Raw genomic sequence first — 18,462 nt, forward strand, 5'->3', positions numbered from 1 at the left:
GGACACGGAAAAAAAAAAAAAAAAAAAAAAAAAAAAAAAAAAAAACTAAAGTTTCTGTGGAAACTATCCCAGATGAGTTAGGACAACTAAATACAGGTGGCATCCTGGACTGGATATTGGACAAGAAAAAGGACATTAGTGGACACACTGATGAGACTAAAATAAGGTCTATAAATTAGTTAATAGTGTTGCACCACAGTTAATTTCCTGATTACGATAATTATACTACGGTCACGTAGGATGTTAATATTTGGGGAAACTGGGTAATGGGTATATGGGAATTTTCTGTACTACTGTACATGTGTAAATATATATTGTATTAAATATAAATTACTTTGAAATAAAACATTAAAAATGCAAAAGAAAAATTAAGCTTAATTATGAAAATAAATTCACTTGGCAAAAATTCACTGAAAATGGGAATAAGACAGGAACACAAGGGGTCTTTGAAAAGTTCGTGGAAAGACTTGTATTATTTTTTCATTCTATTTTTCCATGAACTTTCTGAAGCATCCTTGTATTCTCAGAGCTCTCGGCAGGACTCTAAGAAGGGGCTGGGAGGTCAGTGGCCCCAGCAGGTGTGAGAAGCAGCCCAGCCCCACCTGGTCAATGGGATCCCACATGTACAGTTCACCCTGTTGCTTTTGCTCATCTTTCTTGTCCTCCACGTTGACATCCACGTCACCTCGGGGGCCCAGCTTCTTGTGCTGAGGGGAAAAAGATAAACAGAGCCTGTCTGCCTTGAGACCCAAGTTTAGGATCTTTGAGCCAGCAAGCACCGATCCATATCAGCCAGCCAGCAAGATTCACCTGCCCACCCCAGGGCCTTTGCACTGTCTGTTCTCTCTGGCCGGCTTATCTCTCCTACATTCAGCTCTGTGTGGGGGTCACCTCCTCAGAGGAGCTTTCCTTACCACTTGATCTAAAAATAGCCCATACCCCCCTTCCCATCCCTGCCACTCTCTAGCCCCTACTCCTGCTTTATTTTTCTCATATTCTTAGCTCTGTGTGTATCTATTTGTTTGTCTTCTGTCTGTCTTGATAGAATATAAACCCCATGAGGGCAGGAACTTTGTTTTGCTCCCTGTTGAGTCTCCTGTGCTAGAACAGCACTTAGCAGAAAATGCTCGATGAATATCTGGTGAATAAATGACGCCCCCTGTGTGCCCAGCACTCGCCAGCAAACACAGGGAAAGGCAGGTTCCACGGCCAGCCCAGTGGGAACAGGTGGGGCAGAGAGGCAGAAGGCACATGGGAGATCAGACTAAGACAAACTAGGTACAAACAGCATGCTGCTGTTTTCTTAGCTATGTGACCCTGGGCAGGTGGCCACACCTCTCTGAGCCTCACACTTATCTGCAAAGCTAAAACAATGACAACAACAGCGATCACCTGGGTGAGTGCTGCCCACCCAGTGAGGCAAGTGTTTGTAAGTCAAGGGTTGCAGTGACCTGGTGAAAGAGCTCAGGACTGGGAGTCAAAGCTGGACTTGAATTCAGGGCCTATCACAATATATTTTCTCACTGAAGTTCACATGCACCCCTGAATTCTAATCATGGATTCTTTGGGCCTCTGTGGAACCCCAGCTGGAAACCTCAGCCCTGGGAGATGGTAGAGCTGGATAGGAGGAAGAAACCAACTCTTACATGCTTTAAGCCACTGCATATCTGTCTCTTTATCCTAATACTACAAATACCCAAATGCAACTGTGGCATTCCTGGGCACAGATATCATCCTTCGTCTCTGCCCCATAGCACCTGGAACACCAGTGCCATCGCCCCATCGCCACATACACATGCCACCTCTTAGCAACTGTCCGCCTCCCACCCTAGCCCAGGAGCTCCTGAGGGCAAGAACAGCACCTGTGACTCCAGACCCCTCCAGCACCTTGCCTGGGCCGACTCAGAGAGGGGCGTGATGACAAGAATGATAAGGAGTTAGTGCTCACCTGGCACCTGCTAAGGGACAGGTGCAGCTCTGAGCACTTCGCACACATTCCTTCACATCATGCTAGAACCCAGGTGGATTCTAGTATTATCTCCAAGGGACCGGTGAGGACACAGAAGCACCAAGAGGTTAAGCGACCTTGCCCAGGGTCACAGGGTTAGTAAGGAGAGTGGGCGTGGGCCGGGTCCTGAGCAGCCTACCTTGATGATGATCTTCTCCCGCAGCTGGCTGGGCGAGGGCAGCTGGTCGGCACTGGCCTCTGTGGGCTTCATCAGCAGCAGGTCGCTGAACACCTCCTTGAACACCTTGGCCATGTGGCGCTGCTGCTCCACGCTGCAGTGCTCCTCAATGGACAGGATCACCGGGAAGCTGTGGCGGCAGAGGGGCCGGGGTCGGCTGGGCAGGGGTGGGGCGGGCACCTCCACGTCGGCTCAGCCCCAGAGGGTCTGGGGGGGTGGACGCCAGGCTGCTGCCCGGGGCACCCCCCATGCCTGCCCCCCTGCAGGAGCAGACCTGGCCCTGGAGGAGGACCCACAAGCCCCAGGATGCAGATGATCCCCAGGACAGCTCTGATCTAACTCAGCTTTCCCAAACCCCAGAGCGCTCTCGGTCACCTTCCTAACATTCGACATGTCCAGCTACCAACTCCACAGCAATTTTTCTCAATACTATGCTTTTCTTTCAGTCTACTCCCATCCTAAATGTATCCAAAAAAAGGCTCTAAATTTTTTTATGATTTCAAACTTACAGAAAAAATGAAAAGACAGTACAACAAGCCCTTGTGTATGCTTCAGCTAGAGTCACCAATATTAGCAATATTCCACAGGTGCATCTACCTATTTTAATATATTTATTATTTTCTATATCTGTAAAGTGTACTGGTTTTATATATTCATATATAACCTACATACATTTACATGTAACTTGTACATATACAGTATGTGTGTATACTTTTATATATTATTTGTATATGTGTGTATTTATATATGGTGTGTGTATTTATATATCACTTTTGTGTGTGAACATACAGTCGATTCTCCTTATCTGTGGGAGTTATGGTCTGTAAAGTCACCACCAACACTGATTAGCAAATGCCCAAGCCATTGCTCCTAAGGGGAAATACAAGGTTAGGGTCTTCTGAGCCTCTGGTCCCAACGTTTTCATCAATCAATCAATACACAACCTTGTTTTATGTGTGTTCCTATTCAAAAAGACCCTACTTAGTGCACACTGATCCATTCACATCGAACTCACGACCCGTCCTGCAACTCTCACCTGAACAAAGCTTGTCTGACACCTGTGTTTTCTCCCTTGGGCACACCACAGCCTTCTTGCACTCAGGAACATTAGATAGCACTTCAGCACTGTGCTTGGGGCCACTTTAAACAGCAAAATCACCAATGAAAAGTATAAAAACGGGAAAAACATGGCACTAAATGGACCACAAACAGGATGCTATTTACAGCGTGAGAGCGGACTGAGCGGCAGAGCAGGGTCTGCCCCACCGCAGCTGGGACCTGCAACTGGGTGGCTCAAAGTTCCCACCACTTTGCACATGTCCACAAATGACCTCATAAGTACGTTGGGATTTGATTTTGGAGATACAAATACACTTTAGCAAGTAGGCAAATTCACAAATACAGAATCCATCCATAAGGATCAACTGTATATTTGTATGTATATCATTTGAACACGTACGTATATGCTATGGTCTGAATGTCTGTCCCCTCGAAAGCTCATGTGGGCATTTGATCCCAATGTGGCAGTATTGAGAGGTGAGACCTTTAGGAGGGCACTGGGTACTAATGGCCTGCCCTTATAAGTGGATTAATCCAGTTAGTGGGTTAATAGATGAATGGGCCATCGTGGGAGTGGCACCTGCTGCTTTATAAGGAGGGTAAGAAGCACATTAATATGCTCTTGCTTAGCCCTGGCCATGTGACACCCTTGTTACCACAGCCCTCTACAGAGTCCCCACCAAGAAGAAGGCTCTCTCACCAGATGTAGCCCCTGGACTTCCCAGCTTCCAAAACTGTAAAAAATAAATTTTATTTTCTTATAAATTACCCAGTTTCAGGTATTCTGTTATAAGCAACAGAAAACAGACTAATATAGTCTGTGTTTTTATATCATTTGTACAAGTGTGAAGATATGTGTGTGTCTATTACTTGTGTGTACATCTACGTTTTCTCCTGAACCATCTGAAAGGAGGCACGGACATCCTCATGTGTCCCTCGTAAGAACAAGAACATATCACTTGGCCACACCACCACCACTACTGCATCTCAGAAATTACCATTAACTCAATATCAAGTCCATGCTCACATTTCCCCAGTTATCACAGAAATGTAGTATACAGCCAGGTTTCTTAACCAAGAATCTATGTGAGGTTTGTGCATTGCATTAGTTATGAAAAAAAAATTATTTTAAAGACAGCTTACATCGCTACCATAAATAAAAACTTGTATCACTTGACTGAAATGAAAGTAAATATAAAAATAAATAATACAATGTTTAAAATAAAATTATTTAGTTACATTCCACCTGAAGTCAGTTGTGGTCCACCAGTCCTGGGAAGCATGGATCTCCATTAGTTCCAGACCACACACCCTTAGTAGCAGCTGACAGCTGCAAAGCTTTCAGAAAGGGTATCTAGTATGTTTGGTGCCAAAATTCAACTGGAAGCAAAATCTAAACTGAATGAATGTTTCTTATAATCTTTTAAAAAAATTTCTCTTAATACAAATATTTATGCATTTTTTTGCAAATATAGTAATGTTTGATTACAGGGTTCTAGCCCAATAGGTGTCAAATGACTCCAGACCTATTGTAACCAGAAAAAATTCCTCTCACTATGAATAAGACCATGTTCTATGAACAAGTACAACCCACAACCACAAGCACTTCCATTCCTGGAAATCAAAGCAGACTCTGCAAAGAGGTCTGAGCGGAAATGTCCCAGTCTCTGGTGACACGGGTTCCTTCAGTACCTCACGGACTGGTGGAGGTTGGCACTAAGGAGGTCTAAGGCTATATGGGGAGGATGCAAATTGGAGAAATTGTATGTGTTAATAAAAAAGTTTCCTGACAAGTGGAAAAGACATCCAGAATTTCATTGTCTCAGAGCAACACCTCTGCCCAGCTCGAGGAACTTCTGTAGTAAATGCAACAAAAATAACTGATCATATTTAGTGAACACTCATTACACACCAGGTGCAGTCAGTGCTCAGCACCTGGTATACGTTATCTCATTTAATCTTCACAACAGCCCTGTGAGGCACATACAATCATAACCTCCATTTTTTTTTTTTCCCCTTTTTGTCTTTTTTCGTGACCGGCAACGGATCGCAACCCTCGGTGTTGCGCCCGCACCTCGCTCAGCCAGTGAGCCTCCGGTCCGTATGTGGGATCCGAACCCTCGGCGGGAGCGCCGCCACACTCCCAAGCGGCGCACTGTAGCAGTGCGCCACCGGGCCGGCCCATAACCTCCATTTTTTACAATGTGAGAACCAAAGCACAAATGGTAAGTGCCTTACCCAAGCTGGTAATTAACAGAGCTGGATTCAAACTCAAAGAGATGGATTCCGGAACCCATACTGCTAAGTGCTATTCCACACCAGGAGTGACGAAAAGCCCACTCTCATTCCACCAAGGCCACAGCAGGCCTCTGGACAGCTCTCAGAAATTACAAGGAGCCTAGACCAGGAGTCGGCAAACCATGGTCTGCACACCAAATGCACCAGGCGTCTATATTTGTAATTCAAGTTTTACTGGAACACAGCCATGCCCGTTCATTTCCATCCTGTCTATGTTTGCTTTTGTGTTACAGCCACAGGGTTGAGTACTTGCAACAGAGACCACAGGGCCCACAAAGCCTAAAATATTTCTATCTGGCCCTTTCCAGAAAAAGTTTGTCAACCTCTAACCTAGACTGAGATCCCCCGGTGGGACAGAAAAGAATCAGACTTGAGGTTAGAAATCCTAGAAACTAGTCTAAATGTTGGCACTTATCCGCTTAACCTTCCTGTGCCTCAGCTTACTCATCTGTTAAATCGGCACAACCATGCCAACTTAATGGCAAAGAATCAAGAAGATCATGTGTACAAAGAACTTAGCACAGAGCCTGGCCTGGGAGTTCAAGACATATGACCACCACCACTACCATTGTTGGGTGCTTTGGAGTCCACCTGTAGAAGCAGGCCTACCAGGGGCGGGGGCGACACTGGGCAGAAAAGAGAAAATTAGGACAGCAGTGAATTTTCATTGTCTTTCTCTCTTGACGTGTTCTGAAAGTGGGGCAGGCTGAGAACAAGGAGGCAGGTAGGGACAGATGGCACTGAACAGCCCAGAGCTTCCCAGCGTAGCCCTGTGTCCATGTGTCAGTCTGTCCATCTGTCCATCCCTAGCTGCCTTCCCCTTCATGGTAAACCACTGAGTCAGCCCACTGACCTCGAGGCAACAAAGGCGTGGTCTTTGATGGCCTGCACGACGTCATCAAACTTGATCTTGGTGGTCCGTGTCCAGCCGTGGTAGATAATGGGCTTCCCGTCAGGCCCATCCCAGCAGTCCACTGAGAGGAGAAATGCAGCTGTCCCAACACCACCACACGTGTCCACTGACCGCAGACACACTGTCAGCTCCCAGCCCCCACATCGGCTAGGGACGCCAACACGAGGACATGGGTTTACCTGTGTCTACATGGTGACTTGTGCACCTATGTAATGCAATGCATTTGTCCAGGAGCAGCTAGTGTCAGGGCTTTTTAAAAAACTTATGTATAAGGTGTTTCTGATTTCTGATTTCACCTGTCTAAACCTTGGTTTGCCTTTTCTGCCAGTGGGAATGATATGGGGCAATGAGAAGTTTATTTCTAAAGGTTCACGGTAAAATATTTAAACAGAACTAGAACATGTAGAAGGTGACCACCCCACGTATTTTCACCCCCAGAGCAAATAGGAGTGACAGTTTCAAAGTTTCCTCTTTCACCTTTGCTTTTTCCTGAGGCAGGGCATAAACTAGGGAAAGTCTGCAAAATAACTGCTATTCAAGTTTGACATTATGATGAGCATTTTTGATAACACTGGAGCCTACATCAGAGGTTTGTGCCTTTTCTCAGCCAAATATGCCCATGAGTCTTTAGTGACAGAGTGAGGCTGGAAGGGAACAGGCCAAGAGGTGACAGAAAGAGGGGAGGGAGACACAGCTCTGCAGTCTGACCGGCTGGGATGCCACCTTCTCCCAGTGGCTCATAGACCCCAACATATGTGATTCGGGGCCTGTACACACCTGGGAACCAGCTACTAAACAGAGGGCGTTAATTTGCCTTCTTCTAGAAACAGCCCCAAAGAACACTGAGGGAGGCCTGAGGGTAATAAAAGCAACTTTGCTGCTGGCCTCCCAGCCTCCCATGACATCAGGACACTTCCAGATGCCCAAAACCGTCGCCCCAGGTGGTTCCAACCCAGCCAGGCTCCAGGCACCACTCCTCATTTGTGTTGGGGACGATCTCCTGGGGGAAGGTCCTTGGCCACGTCCCACACTGCAGATGCTACAGGCACCCAGGCCTCCCTCAGCTGGTCCTGCCCGCCCCCACTATTCAGGACTTTAAAACAAAAAAGCATGGAGTAACTGCAGGGCCAGCCTGCACTCGCAGTGAGTGTCACCTCCCCCAGGAGGAAGCTACTCACACTCAATGCAGCGACAACCCATGCGCAGACAGCGGATGTACGCCTCCACGGACGACTCGCTCCGCAGCTGGTCACCTGTGAGGTACCTGAAGGACAGAAGGGGTGGCTGTGTGGGGGACGTGGCTGCATGGGGGCAGGCCTGCACCTCAGGGTGACCTGGGGGAACTGCTTAGCCTGAGCCTCCCACGTCCTGAGTTCTTTCTGTCTGCAAAGACCCCCAGCTAAGATCTGGGCTGGACACCATGGTGGGTGGCCATAATGGTCATGAGCCTCAGACTCGGGCCCCTCCTGCAGGGCATGAGCCATAACTACCTTGGCAATTCAAATGCAAGGTCGAGACAGTGTGTTCTTTCCAGGAGAACGTGGTCTAGGGGTGTCGGGAGTGAGAAAGATGTGGATGATAAATTAATGACCCCCCATGGCTGCCCCCTAGGCCCTCAGTCTAAACAGAGATCGGATTGGCCTCATCTTGATATCAGGGCTCAAGGCCAGGCACAGAACAGGTGCTCAGCAACTACTGCTGGAATGTATCTGCTAGGAACTGTGCCCACCAAAACTGCCATAAAAATACTCATTTGTGCACACCTTCCTCCTCACCATGATTCCCCACCTTCCCCCATTTTTTGAGAGTTTCCATTCCTTAACTGTCTTCTGGGTTTGGTAGAACTCACCATTCTAAGACACAAACTCTTAAGACAATGGGGAAGAGAGAACCATAAAATTAAATTGCCCCCCAAAAGATTCTACTTTCCACAATGCCTTGAGGATGACACACTTCAGTGCCTTTTTTTCTCAGACCCCCACCCGGAATGACACTCAGGAAAGTACCAATCTACAACTCTCTGGGTGCCGTGATCCAAGGACTTCACCCCCTCACCCTATAAGGCAGATTAAATATTGGGACTCCGGTGCAATGTCTTTTCCCCCCTCCAATCTACTCTCTTTTTCGCAATCAGGATAACCATCCAAGGAGGTCACTTTGAGCGTATCACTCTCAGTCATAAAAGCCACTGCCCTCACTGTGACTTATAAGATCCAACTCAAGCTGGCCCTGTGCGCAATCCTGGAGAGGAGGCTTCCTCTCCTGCCACTACTCTCCAGGATTGCGCACACCTGCCTTCACTGACTCCTCTCGGCTGCTCCTGCCCCAGGGCCTTAGCACGTGCTATTCCTCTGAAGCACTCCTCCTCCTCTCCTTACTACGTGTTCTCCTCTCACCAACTCCTGTTCATGGTTAACACTGAGCGGAGGCCTTTCCCCTCCAAGCACCCGCAGGCACAGGGCCTGGCACAGAGTAAACACTCTGTAAAATATCAGTTCGGTGACTAGTTGAATTGTTTTGCTGTGGCCACTATGAGATGCCCCAACCACGAACAACCAGGTTTGCTGCTTGGCTTTGTAGGGCCATGGAAAAAAGGATTATTTTATGGCAATGCCAACTGGGAGAGGAAGGCACATTCCCCCACACCTAGAAGCCTTCATGTTTTCCAGTCTGAGAAACGTGGCACTGCACACCTTGCCAGGGCAGCTCTCTTTTCACTCTTTGTTCTGCCCGACCCATCATAGGCTCATGGCGACACTCACGTGTTATGCGACGAGGAGATCCAGTAATGAGACAAGGGGTTGTTCATGTCCTGCATGTCCACCACGTCGTACTTCTCATCCCAGATGCTGTTTTCTCGTGAAAACAGGTACGTGAGGAACTGAAAGAGTCACACACAAAGGCTGAATCATCATGCTGTTGGGAGGATGGTGTCTGCTTGTTTCTGGTCTGTGCCCACTCTGGGAAAGGGTGGCTCTGACATGTGCAATCAACAGATGGTCTCCAGACCTCCATCACCCACGTCTTCCATACAGAATGCTCAGACCATGACAGGCCATATCAACACATGTGTTGCATTAACCTAGACAATGTTTTCCTTTTTAATGTTTATCCCCAAATATTTGATACTACAAGAGTATATGCTTCCCATATATAAGTTTTAAGGCATAATAGTAACATGAACATTTGTGAATCCACCACCCAACTAAAGAAACAGAACATTACCAATATCAGAACACCAAAAAGGCAAGAAATTTCATATCCCAACTCTTAGCACCTAAAAAAAATCAGAAGCTTGAGTGACTTGGGACTACATTCTGCTGCCAGGGAGCAACCTCACATGGGTCAGGTGCTCCCCAGTTCCCATCAGTCCCACCTCCCCTCAAGGTCAAAAGCAACCATTCCGACCACTCACAGGCACCCATTAATGTTTGCGTTTCATTTCTGTGCTTGTAATGGTTAGACTCTCCCTGGTGGCAGATGCCCTCTAGTGGTGAAAGCAGTAAACCCGCCCAGGCAACGCTGCAAAAATCCAGAACCTGGAAAAAACATTGACGACTAACCAGCCAGTCTGGGGACCTGATGGCAAAGCCCTCCAAGAAGAGAGAAACAGAAAATAAACCTCAGGGGGCTGCAAAATTAGTGCAGCCTTTATGGAAAATGATACGGAGGTTCCTCAAACAATTACAGATTGATCTACCACATGACCCAGCAATTGCACTGCTGGGAATTTACCCAGAGGAATGGAAATCATCATGTCGAAGGGATACCTGTACTCCAGTGTTTATTGCAGCACTATTTACAATAGCCAAGAGCTAGAACCAGCCCAAATGTCCATCACCTGATGAGTGAATAAGGAAACTGTGGTACATCTACACAATGGAATACTACTCTGCTATAAAAAAGAACAAAATACTACCACTCACAACAACATGGACAGACTTAAAGAAAATTATATTAAGTGAAACAAGTCAGGCACAGAAAGGGAAATACCACATGTTCTCACTTATTTGTGGGAGCTAAAAATAAATAAATAAACACACAAACAAATCAAGGGCAGGGGGGAAGAAGACAGAATAACCACAAAAATTCCGTGCACTATTTAAGTCAAGTGAACAGATACAATGTGGGGGGTTGGGAGGGGGTGGAGAGGAACGGGTAAAGGGGCATGAAAATCAACTACAATGTATTTTGAGGAGTAAAATAAATAAATAAATTTTTTAAAAAAGAAAAGAAACCTCGGAAGACATAGACATGAGTCAAAAGATCATGCCGACAAGACGATTCCAGTGCACTCACCTCATCCACAAACAAGAAGGGCTCAGCTGTCTCCCTCATTGTGTCGTCAATAAACTTTGTCATCCGCTCACGGACTTTGTTTAGATCCTGAGCCCAAAGCTCCTTAAGATGACAAAGAGAAAAAGAAATCACCAAAAAGAGAACTGACCAAATTCTTCATCCCTCAGGGTCCATCTGGTTGCAATCAAGGACCAAAACATCACAAATTCTGAATTTATTTACAGTCAAGTGCCACATAATGAAGCTTCATTCTGCGCATGGCCCCCTGCCATGGGTCAGCAAATATTTTCTGTGAAGGATCAGGGAGTAAATGTTTTGGGCTCTGTAGGCCATCTGGAGTCTGTTGTGACCACTCAACCCTGCTACTGTAGTAAAAAAGCAGCCACAGATAATGTAGGTAAATGGGCATGGCTGCATTTCAATAAAACTTTATTTACAAAAACAGGTGGTGGGCCATATTTGGCCTGAAGGCCATACCTTGCCAACTGCTGCCCTACACTAGTTCTTTACTTTGTTACTATGACACAAACAGGGAACACAGTGGTTATGCCAGGCTGCTGCAATTACTGGCCCAGTTTGGCCTCTCATTCTGCCTGGGTTACCTCAAGCAAGTTACATACCCTCTCTGTGCCTCCTCACCCATGAAATGGGAATAATAATAGCATCTCCTGCACAGGGTCTCTGCAAGGGACTATATGAAATAAGGTTGGTGCATAACACAGAACCTAGTATACAGAAGGTGCTCAAGTTGTGCCAGCTTCTTCAAAAGATCTCCCTCTTCCTACGGTCATCTCGTTTAGTCCGTACAACTCTGCAAATCATATATTGTCACTGTCATTTTAGAGACAAGGACACGGAGACTCAGAAACATCTTGTAACAACTACAAGTTCACACAGCTCGTCAGTAGCAGTCAGAGTTCCAAATAGCTAAACTTTGGAAAATGGACATATAATCTAATCATATGCCCTCTTTTCAGGCAAGCAACGCTGCCCAGACACTGATAATGTCTGAAATATTCATGACCACTTCCAAAACAGCTTCTGCAGTCATAAATTTTAGAAGTCCTTTAGAGAAAAAAAAATACATAATATAAAGTAACTTCATTGTTTTCCTTACCACACCCTGAAATCCCAAATATTTATAGGCAAAGGGGATGAAACATGATGCATAGATTCAACTTTGACTAATGGTTTTTGGGTTTCAAATATTCTAAAACCTTTGTCTTTGTGAATAATAAAAGCATGTGTGCTAGGAAATGTGTGTGGGGTTGGATGGAAACGGACAGATGAGGATGTTTGAAAGAATGAAAAGCACAAGAACAGACCCAAATGAGGTGGTAAAGGAACAGCCTCACTGGCACATGGGTGCAAAACCACAGCAGCTACGCTAGTAACACTTGCAAATCTACCTGGGTCGGGGACAGAAAATAGCCAAGAGGCAGCGGAATGGTGAGTCCATTTGAATACAGAGATGTTGAAATCTTTGCATACTACAACATGAAACTCAATTTGTAGGATATCCAACAAAAATACCTCACCTAGCCTAGATGTCCCAAAGAGTCTGGAAGCTTCCTCCTTCCTGCACTCTACAAAGCTTTTGCATTTATTAAAAGGCATGGGTACTTAGCTAATATAACCTGGAACTGGACTGGCTGTGAATAAATAAGTCTTCGGCCTACAGGAGTTTAAAATACCCACATTCTGGGTGTTTAAAAAGAATGCATCTACTTAGTGCGGGGTATTGCACTAGGCACCTACAATAATGAAAATGATGAAAATATAAATGGTGACAGCAGTCAACACTGGGCACTGGCTGTATGTGAGGCCCTGTGCTAAACTCTTTCCACATTGTGGCTCATCTTGAACTCACTAAAAGCCCAGGAGGTACTTATTATTCTCCATGTTACATAAATGGGGAAACCGAGGCTCCCAGTCATTAAATAACTTTATCCAATGACGAGCCTGAGACCTAGCCCAGGCACATCCACTTCTAGAGGCTTCCTTTTAAGCCTCTTTCTATGGTGCTTTCCATCCTTTCCAGGGCTGTACGTGGTATATTTGGCCAGAGCTTTAATGGAAATTCAGATTAGTTCCAAGTTTTCATTTCTATTAATAATGCTGCCATTATTTCCTTAGGATAAGTGCCTAGGAGAGCAACTATTTAATCAAAGTATATAAACTTCTTTAAAGTTGTGAAAACTTTATGAATTTAATTGCATATAGCCAAAGTGCCTTCTAGAAAAGTCGTAGTGGGACTAATTTGCACCAAATGCTGTTGTGGTTATTTCACATGAGCATCTGTCACCCCAAACAAATGTCACACAGATGTTCGCTCGCAGGCTGCCGGGTCCTAACTCAGATGCAGACAGAGAGCTCCTGCACTTTCCTCCTGGCCCCATGACCCTGATCTTACAGGGCAGCCCAGCACAGGGGCCAGCCTGGGATTCTTCCTGTAATAAAGTTAATCACCACTGTGGGGCTAAATCTACACTCCCAAGTTAGCCTACCAGGTGGTGAATTCTAGGATGCAAGGCTACTTGTCACCAAGAATGTAACCAATTTAACAGGTCCCTGCAAAACTGAATAATTCAGTGCAAGTAAAACATGGCAAAAAGAAAAACACGCACGTCTCTCTCTACCGCCAGCACGGTAACTGTGCCCAGGGGAATTTATTTACTGCCACTGCCAGGCCCTCCCTGGGGCTGACCTCCTGCAAAATACAGCTTCTTTATTCATTCGTTTACATTCAATGAAATCCAAAGGCAGGCTGAGTATTTGATGAATTAAGAAATTACTGTTAATTGTGTAAGGCTGTGTTTTTTAAAAAAGACGTCCTTATCTGTGAGAGAGAGTTGCTGATTTACTACCGAAAGGATATGAATGAAGCCTGGGGTTTACTTTTAGAATTCTCCAGCAAGGAAATGAAGAAGAGAGAAGGGTGGAGAGACACATGGGTGTGGAGATGGAAGGAGACTAAAAAATTATGAACATTTTGCCAATTTTATATAATCTGAGTGATGGGTGGTCCGTGATACCAGTCTGTATACTTTTATGTATGTTTGCAATGTTCTGCAACAGTTTTTTAAAAAGTAAATAAACTTGGGCCGGCCCGGTGGCACACTGGATAAGTGCGCCGCTTGGGAAGCGCGGCGGCGCTCCCGCCCGAGGGTTCGGATCCCACATACAGACCGGTTCCCGCTCACTGGCTGAGCGAGGCGCGGGGGCAACGCCGAGGGTTGCGATCCCGTTGCCGGTCCCCGGTCCGGTACGGGGGCAACACTGAGGGTTGCGATCCGTTGCCGGAAACGGAAAAAGACAAAAGACAAAAAAAAAAAAAAAGAAAAAAAAAAAAAAAGAAAAAAAAAAAAAAAGAAAATAAACTTAATTTTGCTGTGAACCTAAAACTGCTCTAGAATATAAAGTCTATTTTTTTAAAAACAAAGAAATTAAACAAATGAGGGAAAAAGTAAATGATACACCAATGATAATAAATAAAAATTTAAATATATATGTGAATATCCATTGTCTACCCATGAAGATCTAGACAGTCTTCTCTGAACCCCACAATTCTGAGGCAGGGGTTCTCACCCCCATTTAAAGAGGGGGAAACTGGGGCACAGAAAGGGTTGAGCTCCCTGTCCCAGGCCACGCAGCTGGCAAGAGGATTTCAAGTTCACCTCACTCTCTCGGCGTTTCTCATCCTAGGCATTATTGACATTAGGGGCTGATCTGCACATTGCGGGATGTTTAGCAGCATCCCCGGCCTCAACCCACCAGACTCCAGCAGCATCTCCCACTGTGACAACCATAAACGCTTCCAGACACTGCCCAATGTTCTCGGGGGTCATCATGATGCTGCTGGAAACCACTGCCCACCACAAAACTTTAACTCTGCCACTGGGCTCGGAGCCCACATGCAAACACTGTCCAGGGAGACCTCCCCACGTGCCATTTGTTTTTTTTTTGTTTTTTTTTTTCCTTTTTGTCTTTTTTACTGACCCGTAACGGGATAGCAACCCTCGGTGTCGCACCTGTACCAGGGACCGGCAACGGGATCGCAACCCTCGGTGTCGCGCCTGCACCGCGCTCAGCCAGTGAGCGGAAACCGGTCTCCACACGGGATCCGAACCCTCGGCGGGAGCACCGCCGCGCCCCCAAGCGGCACACTCTCCAGTGCGCCACCGGGCCGGCCCCCACGTGCCATTTGTTTAAGGACAGTTGTTTTATCCCCCAGAGGACTGGGCAGGCTCAGCCAGTCTAGACATAACCTGCCATCGGTCAGGGAGGTTTCTGGCAAGAGATCCTCTGGGATGACGCTGGAGGAGCTGATGCCAGCCAGATGAGGGCAGGCCCCAGCCCCAGCCCCTCCTGCCCCACCACAGAAGATTCTCATTCTTCCCTTTCCTCAATTTGAGCCTAGAAAAGGGATCTAGGAGCAGGAGGCTGCTCTTGTTCTGGAGTTTAAGACACCGAAGTGGCTTCTGACAACAGTCCAAAGTACCCGCATCAGGGAGACTACAATTGTTCCGGGACAACAGGCGGCCAGGTGAATGCTGACAGCAGGTGGTGGGAAGGTGAGACAACCACCTGGCAGCTCCCCCAGAACCCACAGGCCTTGCTGTTCTCTCACCTGCTGTTCATGTAAGAGAAACCTCTGGAAGTCGTGCAGGTGAACGGCAGAGGCGTCCGGCCGGTCGGTGCTCCTGCCTCAGGGAAAGGGAGGGCATTTAGGGACAGACCCATTCAACAGAGGAGTCAAGGACGATGCCAGCCAACCTGCCACCCAGAGCTCCACCCAGTCCCTCTGCTGTGCCAGGCAGCAGGGTGACCATCGGGAAGACACAGGTGAGTGAGACAACACCCCGACCTACAGGGATTCAAAGAAGCGCCCTGACACCAGAACCTGCATCTAGACAGGTGGTTCCAGGGGCTTCGAGGCCTGAGAGCCCCTCAGGGAGTGTGGCCTTGGGGAGGTACAGGGCAGTGAGGGAGATACGAGGAAAGAGAGGGTGCTGTGGGGACAGTAAGAGGCCCCAAACCCAGACCTGGCGGGCCAGAGAGGCTTGCTGGAGGAAGGGGCATCTAACTGAGTCCCAGGAGAGAGGAAGCAACATCAGGCAAAGGGAACCAAATATGCAAAGGTCTGAAGGAGGGAGGCCAGGAGAGGCCCGATCCAAGGGCCCCTCAGAAACCACGATCCAGAATCTGCTCAGCCATTGAGGGCCCTGAAGCAGGCACGGGGGGGAGACGAGGCCCCCAGACTCTGGGCGATGGGAGAAATCTGCTGCAGCATGTGAGACGCTGCCAGGGAGCAGCAGAGGACAGGCAGTCCTCCACTCTGAATAAAGGCAAGGCCCGCAGCTGATGACAGATGGCTTCACGCTGAGGGTGTCTGTGGCTACCAAAACACCGGGACCTCACTGAGCTGGCACCAGCCAAGCCTGGTTTTTACCGCAAGTACATCTATAGAATGGAGCTTTCCAGAGAAAATAGCACATTCCCCTGAGCACTTGCAGAGGGGTAGTAGGGAAAAGAGATCTTTTAAAATTATTATAGGAAATAAAACATGGCTTAAGCTCTCTCCCTTTACTAAACAACCAGCGTCTAGAAGTCTGCTGTCTTTAATTATGAGTGCATTTCCAACCTTCTTTCCTAGCCAGTCCCATGGTCTAACACTAACCTTTCCATTAAAATGCTATGTAAAAATCTGAGTCCTGGGGTTTCTGGTTTAGACCATGATGGGGAAACAGCTACTGATCAGTGAGGGCTGGGTCCGTATGCCACAGGCCACGATCCAGATGCCATTAACTCCAGGACAGTCAGACAGGCTTGGGGAACACAGAACACCATATAAATCCCCATTTGGCGAATCCCGAAGTACAACAAAGGTCCTAACAAGTCCTGCAGCACTGGCTTTTTAAAAACATTATTACTATTTATGAGCCCTTAACGTGCACCAAGCATCATGTGAAGCATTTTATTGCCTCAACTCATTTTAATTCAGTTAAACCTGCTTAACCAGAAATTTCCCAGACTTACTTGACCATTAACATTACTTTAATTGTTGTTAAAAAAAAAAAAAAAAACAGCTATTAACCTGTCACACTCTATGAAGCACACTCTGGGGAAAAAAGGCCCTGAGGTACACAGGCTTCTCTGTAGAAGTTTCTGGACCATCCTCCTCCTAGCACCCCACAAACCCCTTGCTGCTGTTCATCTCTATCCACCCCACAGGCTTGGGAGGCTTGGGAGGGCCAACCCCCCAACAGCAGGACCCTGTCCCTGCAGACATCAGTAACTACACCGAGAGGCATCCCCTCGTGGAGGCTGCTGGGCGCAGCCGCCCTGAACGAAAATTACACAGAGAAGGTACCTCACCCCAGGATGAACACCGAGGAATCCTTTTTGAATTCATCAAGAATCTGAAATGGAAAACACATGTAAAATAAGAACAGCAGACAGGTCAAATCCCTTAAAGCAAATGACAAGATGTTTCTTGTTAAAAAATTATCAGTGTAATTTGTGTTTGTTGTAAATATTCAAATGTGACAGACATTTGTGAAGCAAAAAGCAGAAGTCTTCCTCACCCCTTCGTTGTCTCATTAATGAGAAGAAATCACTCTTAATAATTTGGTTTCCTTCTAGAATCTGTTCTGTGGATATTCGTGTAATTATATCTTATCAGATTATATCACACTAGGGACGTCTCTCACAGCGTTTTACTGTTGCTTAACGCTTTATATATTATTCTGCAGCCTCAAGTAGCCCTGCCTCACTACTTTGAAAAACCACATTGCATTCCATAACACGTATGCCATTCGATTTTCTGCTGTATAATCAGTATAAAAGCCTTGCCGGGCTGGCCCGGTGGCGCACTGGAGAGTGTGCCGCTTGGGAGTGCGGCGGCGCTCCCGCTGAGGGTTCGGATCCCATGTGGAGACCGGTTCCCACTCACTGGCTGAGCGCGGTGTGGGCACAACACTGAGGGTTGCCATGCATGCACATATGTGCACCTATACACCTGCACATATGTGCGCATGCATGCACACTCACAGCTTGTCCATTTCTGGGTAGGTGGCATTACTTTAACAGTCTTCAGTAACACTGCAATCAGATAAGCATTTGACTAATTCTGGGCAGAAATGGAAATGGAGCCACTGGCCCATGATAAATGCTGATATAAAAAAAAAATGCATGCTCCAGATAACTGAGATCCTCTTGCCAAACTACATGGAGTCCAGGATAACATGTAGAAAACCAGTGTTCTAGAAGGGGGATCTGCAGGCCTCGGAGAAGCATCGGGAGTCCACATAAGTTTATATAGGTATGTTGTTTTTTTTTCTGGAAGGATGATCCACAGCTTCAATCGCATGTCAAAGAAGTAGCTCACCCAAAAAGGTTAAGAACCACTCTTTTAGACAAACTCAGCATAGCTATTTATTTAAGAAAAAAAAGGGTTCTTAGGTAGTGCATGGTGTTATTCACACTCATTGCCACTTAGGTCACCAGGTCAACCTGGTGCTGAAGGTCAGAGGGGCTCGATCCCTTCCAAACCCAAAGCCCCACACTGGTTTGGTCACCTCTAGAGAGCACCCAGTGTGGGACCCACCCTTAATGCCCACCCCATACAATCCTTAACAATCCTTTCTTTTTTTTTTTTTTTTTTTTTTTTTTTTTTTTTTTTTTTTTTTTTTTTTTTTTTTAAAA

The 18,462-nt window shown here is 46.6% G+C and overlaps 1 protein-coding gene across 1 annotated transcript in view; it reads right to left on the minus strand.

The window, feature by feature from the left end:
• Window positions 1-18,462, minus strand: part of PLCG2 (phospholipase C, gamma 2 (phosphatidylinositol-specific)) — a 139,731-nt gene that overhangs the window by 50,287 nt on the left and 70,982 nt on the right. The window contains exons 7-14 of the mRNA XM_008574000.1: window positions 17,134-17,177; window positions 15,386-15,458; window positions 10,756-10,857; window positions 9,219-9,337; window positions 7,635-7,720; window positions 6,397-6,517; window positions 2,148-2,316; window positions 603-707 (exon numbers count right to left, since the gene is read on the minus strand). Of these exons, the coding sequence (XP_008572222.1) occupies window positions 603-707; window positions 2,148-2,316; window positions 6,397-6,517; window positions 7,635-7,720; window positions 9,219-9,337; window positions 10,756-10,857; window positions 15,386-15,458; window positions 17,134-17,177 (819 nt within the window). The remainder of the gene's footprint in view (window positions 1-602; window positions 708-2,147; window positions 2,317-6,396; window positions 6,518-7,634; window positions 7,721-9,218; window positions 9,338-10,755; window positions 10,858-15,385; window positions 15,459-17,133; window positions 17,178-18,462) is intronic.

The sequence above is a fragment of the Galeopterus variegatus genome, unplaced genomic scaffold (assembly GCF_000696425.1).
Source record: "Galeopterus variegatus unplaced genomic scaffold, G_variegatus-3.0.2 Scaffold982, whole genome shotgun sequence".
NCBI classification, from domain to species: domain Eukaryota; kingdom Metazoa; phylum Chordata; class Mammalia; order Dermoptera; family Cynocephalidae; genus Galeopterus; species Galeopterus variegatus.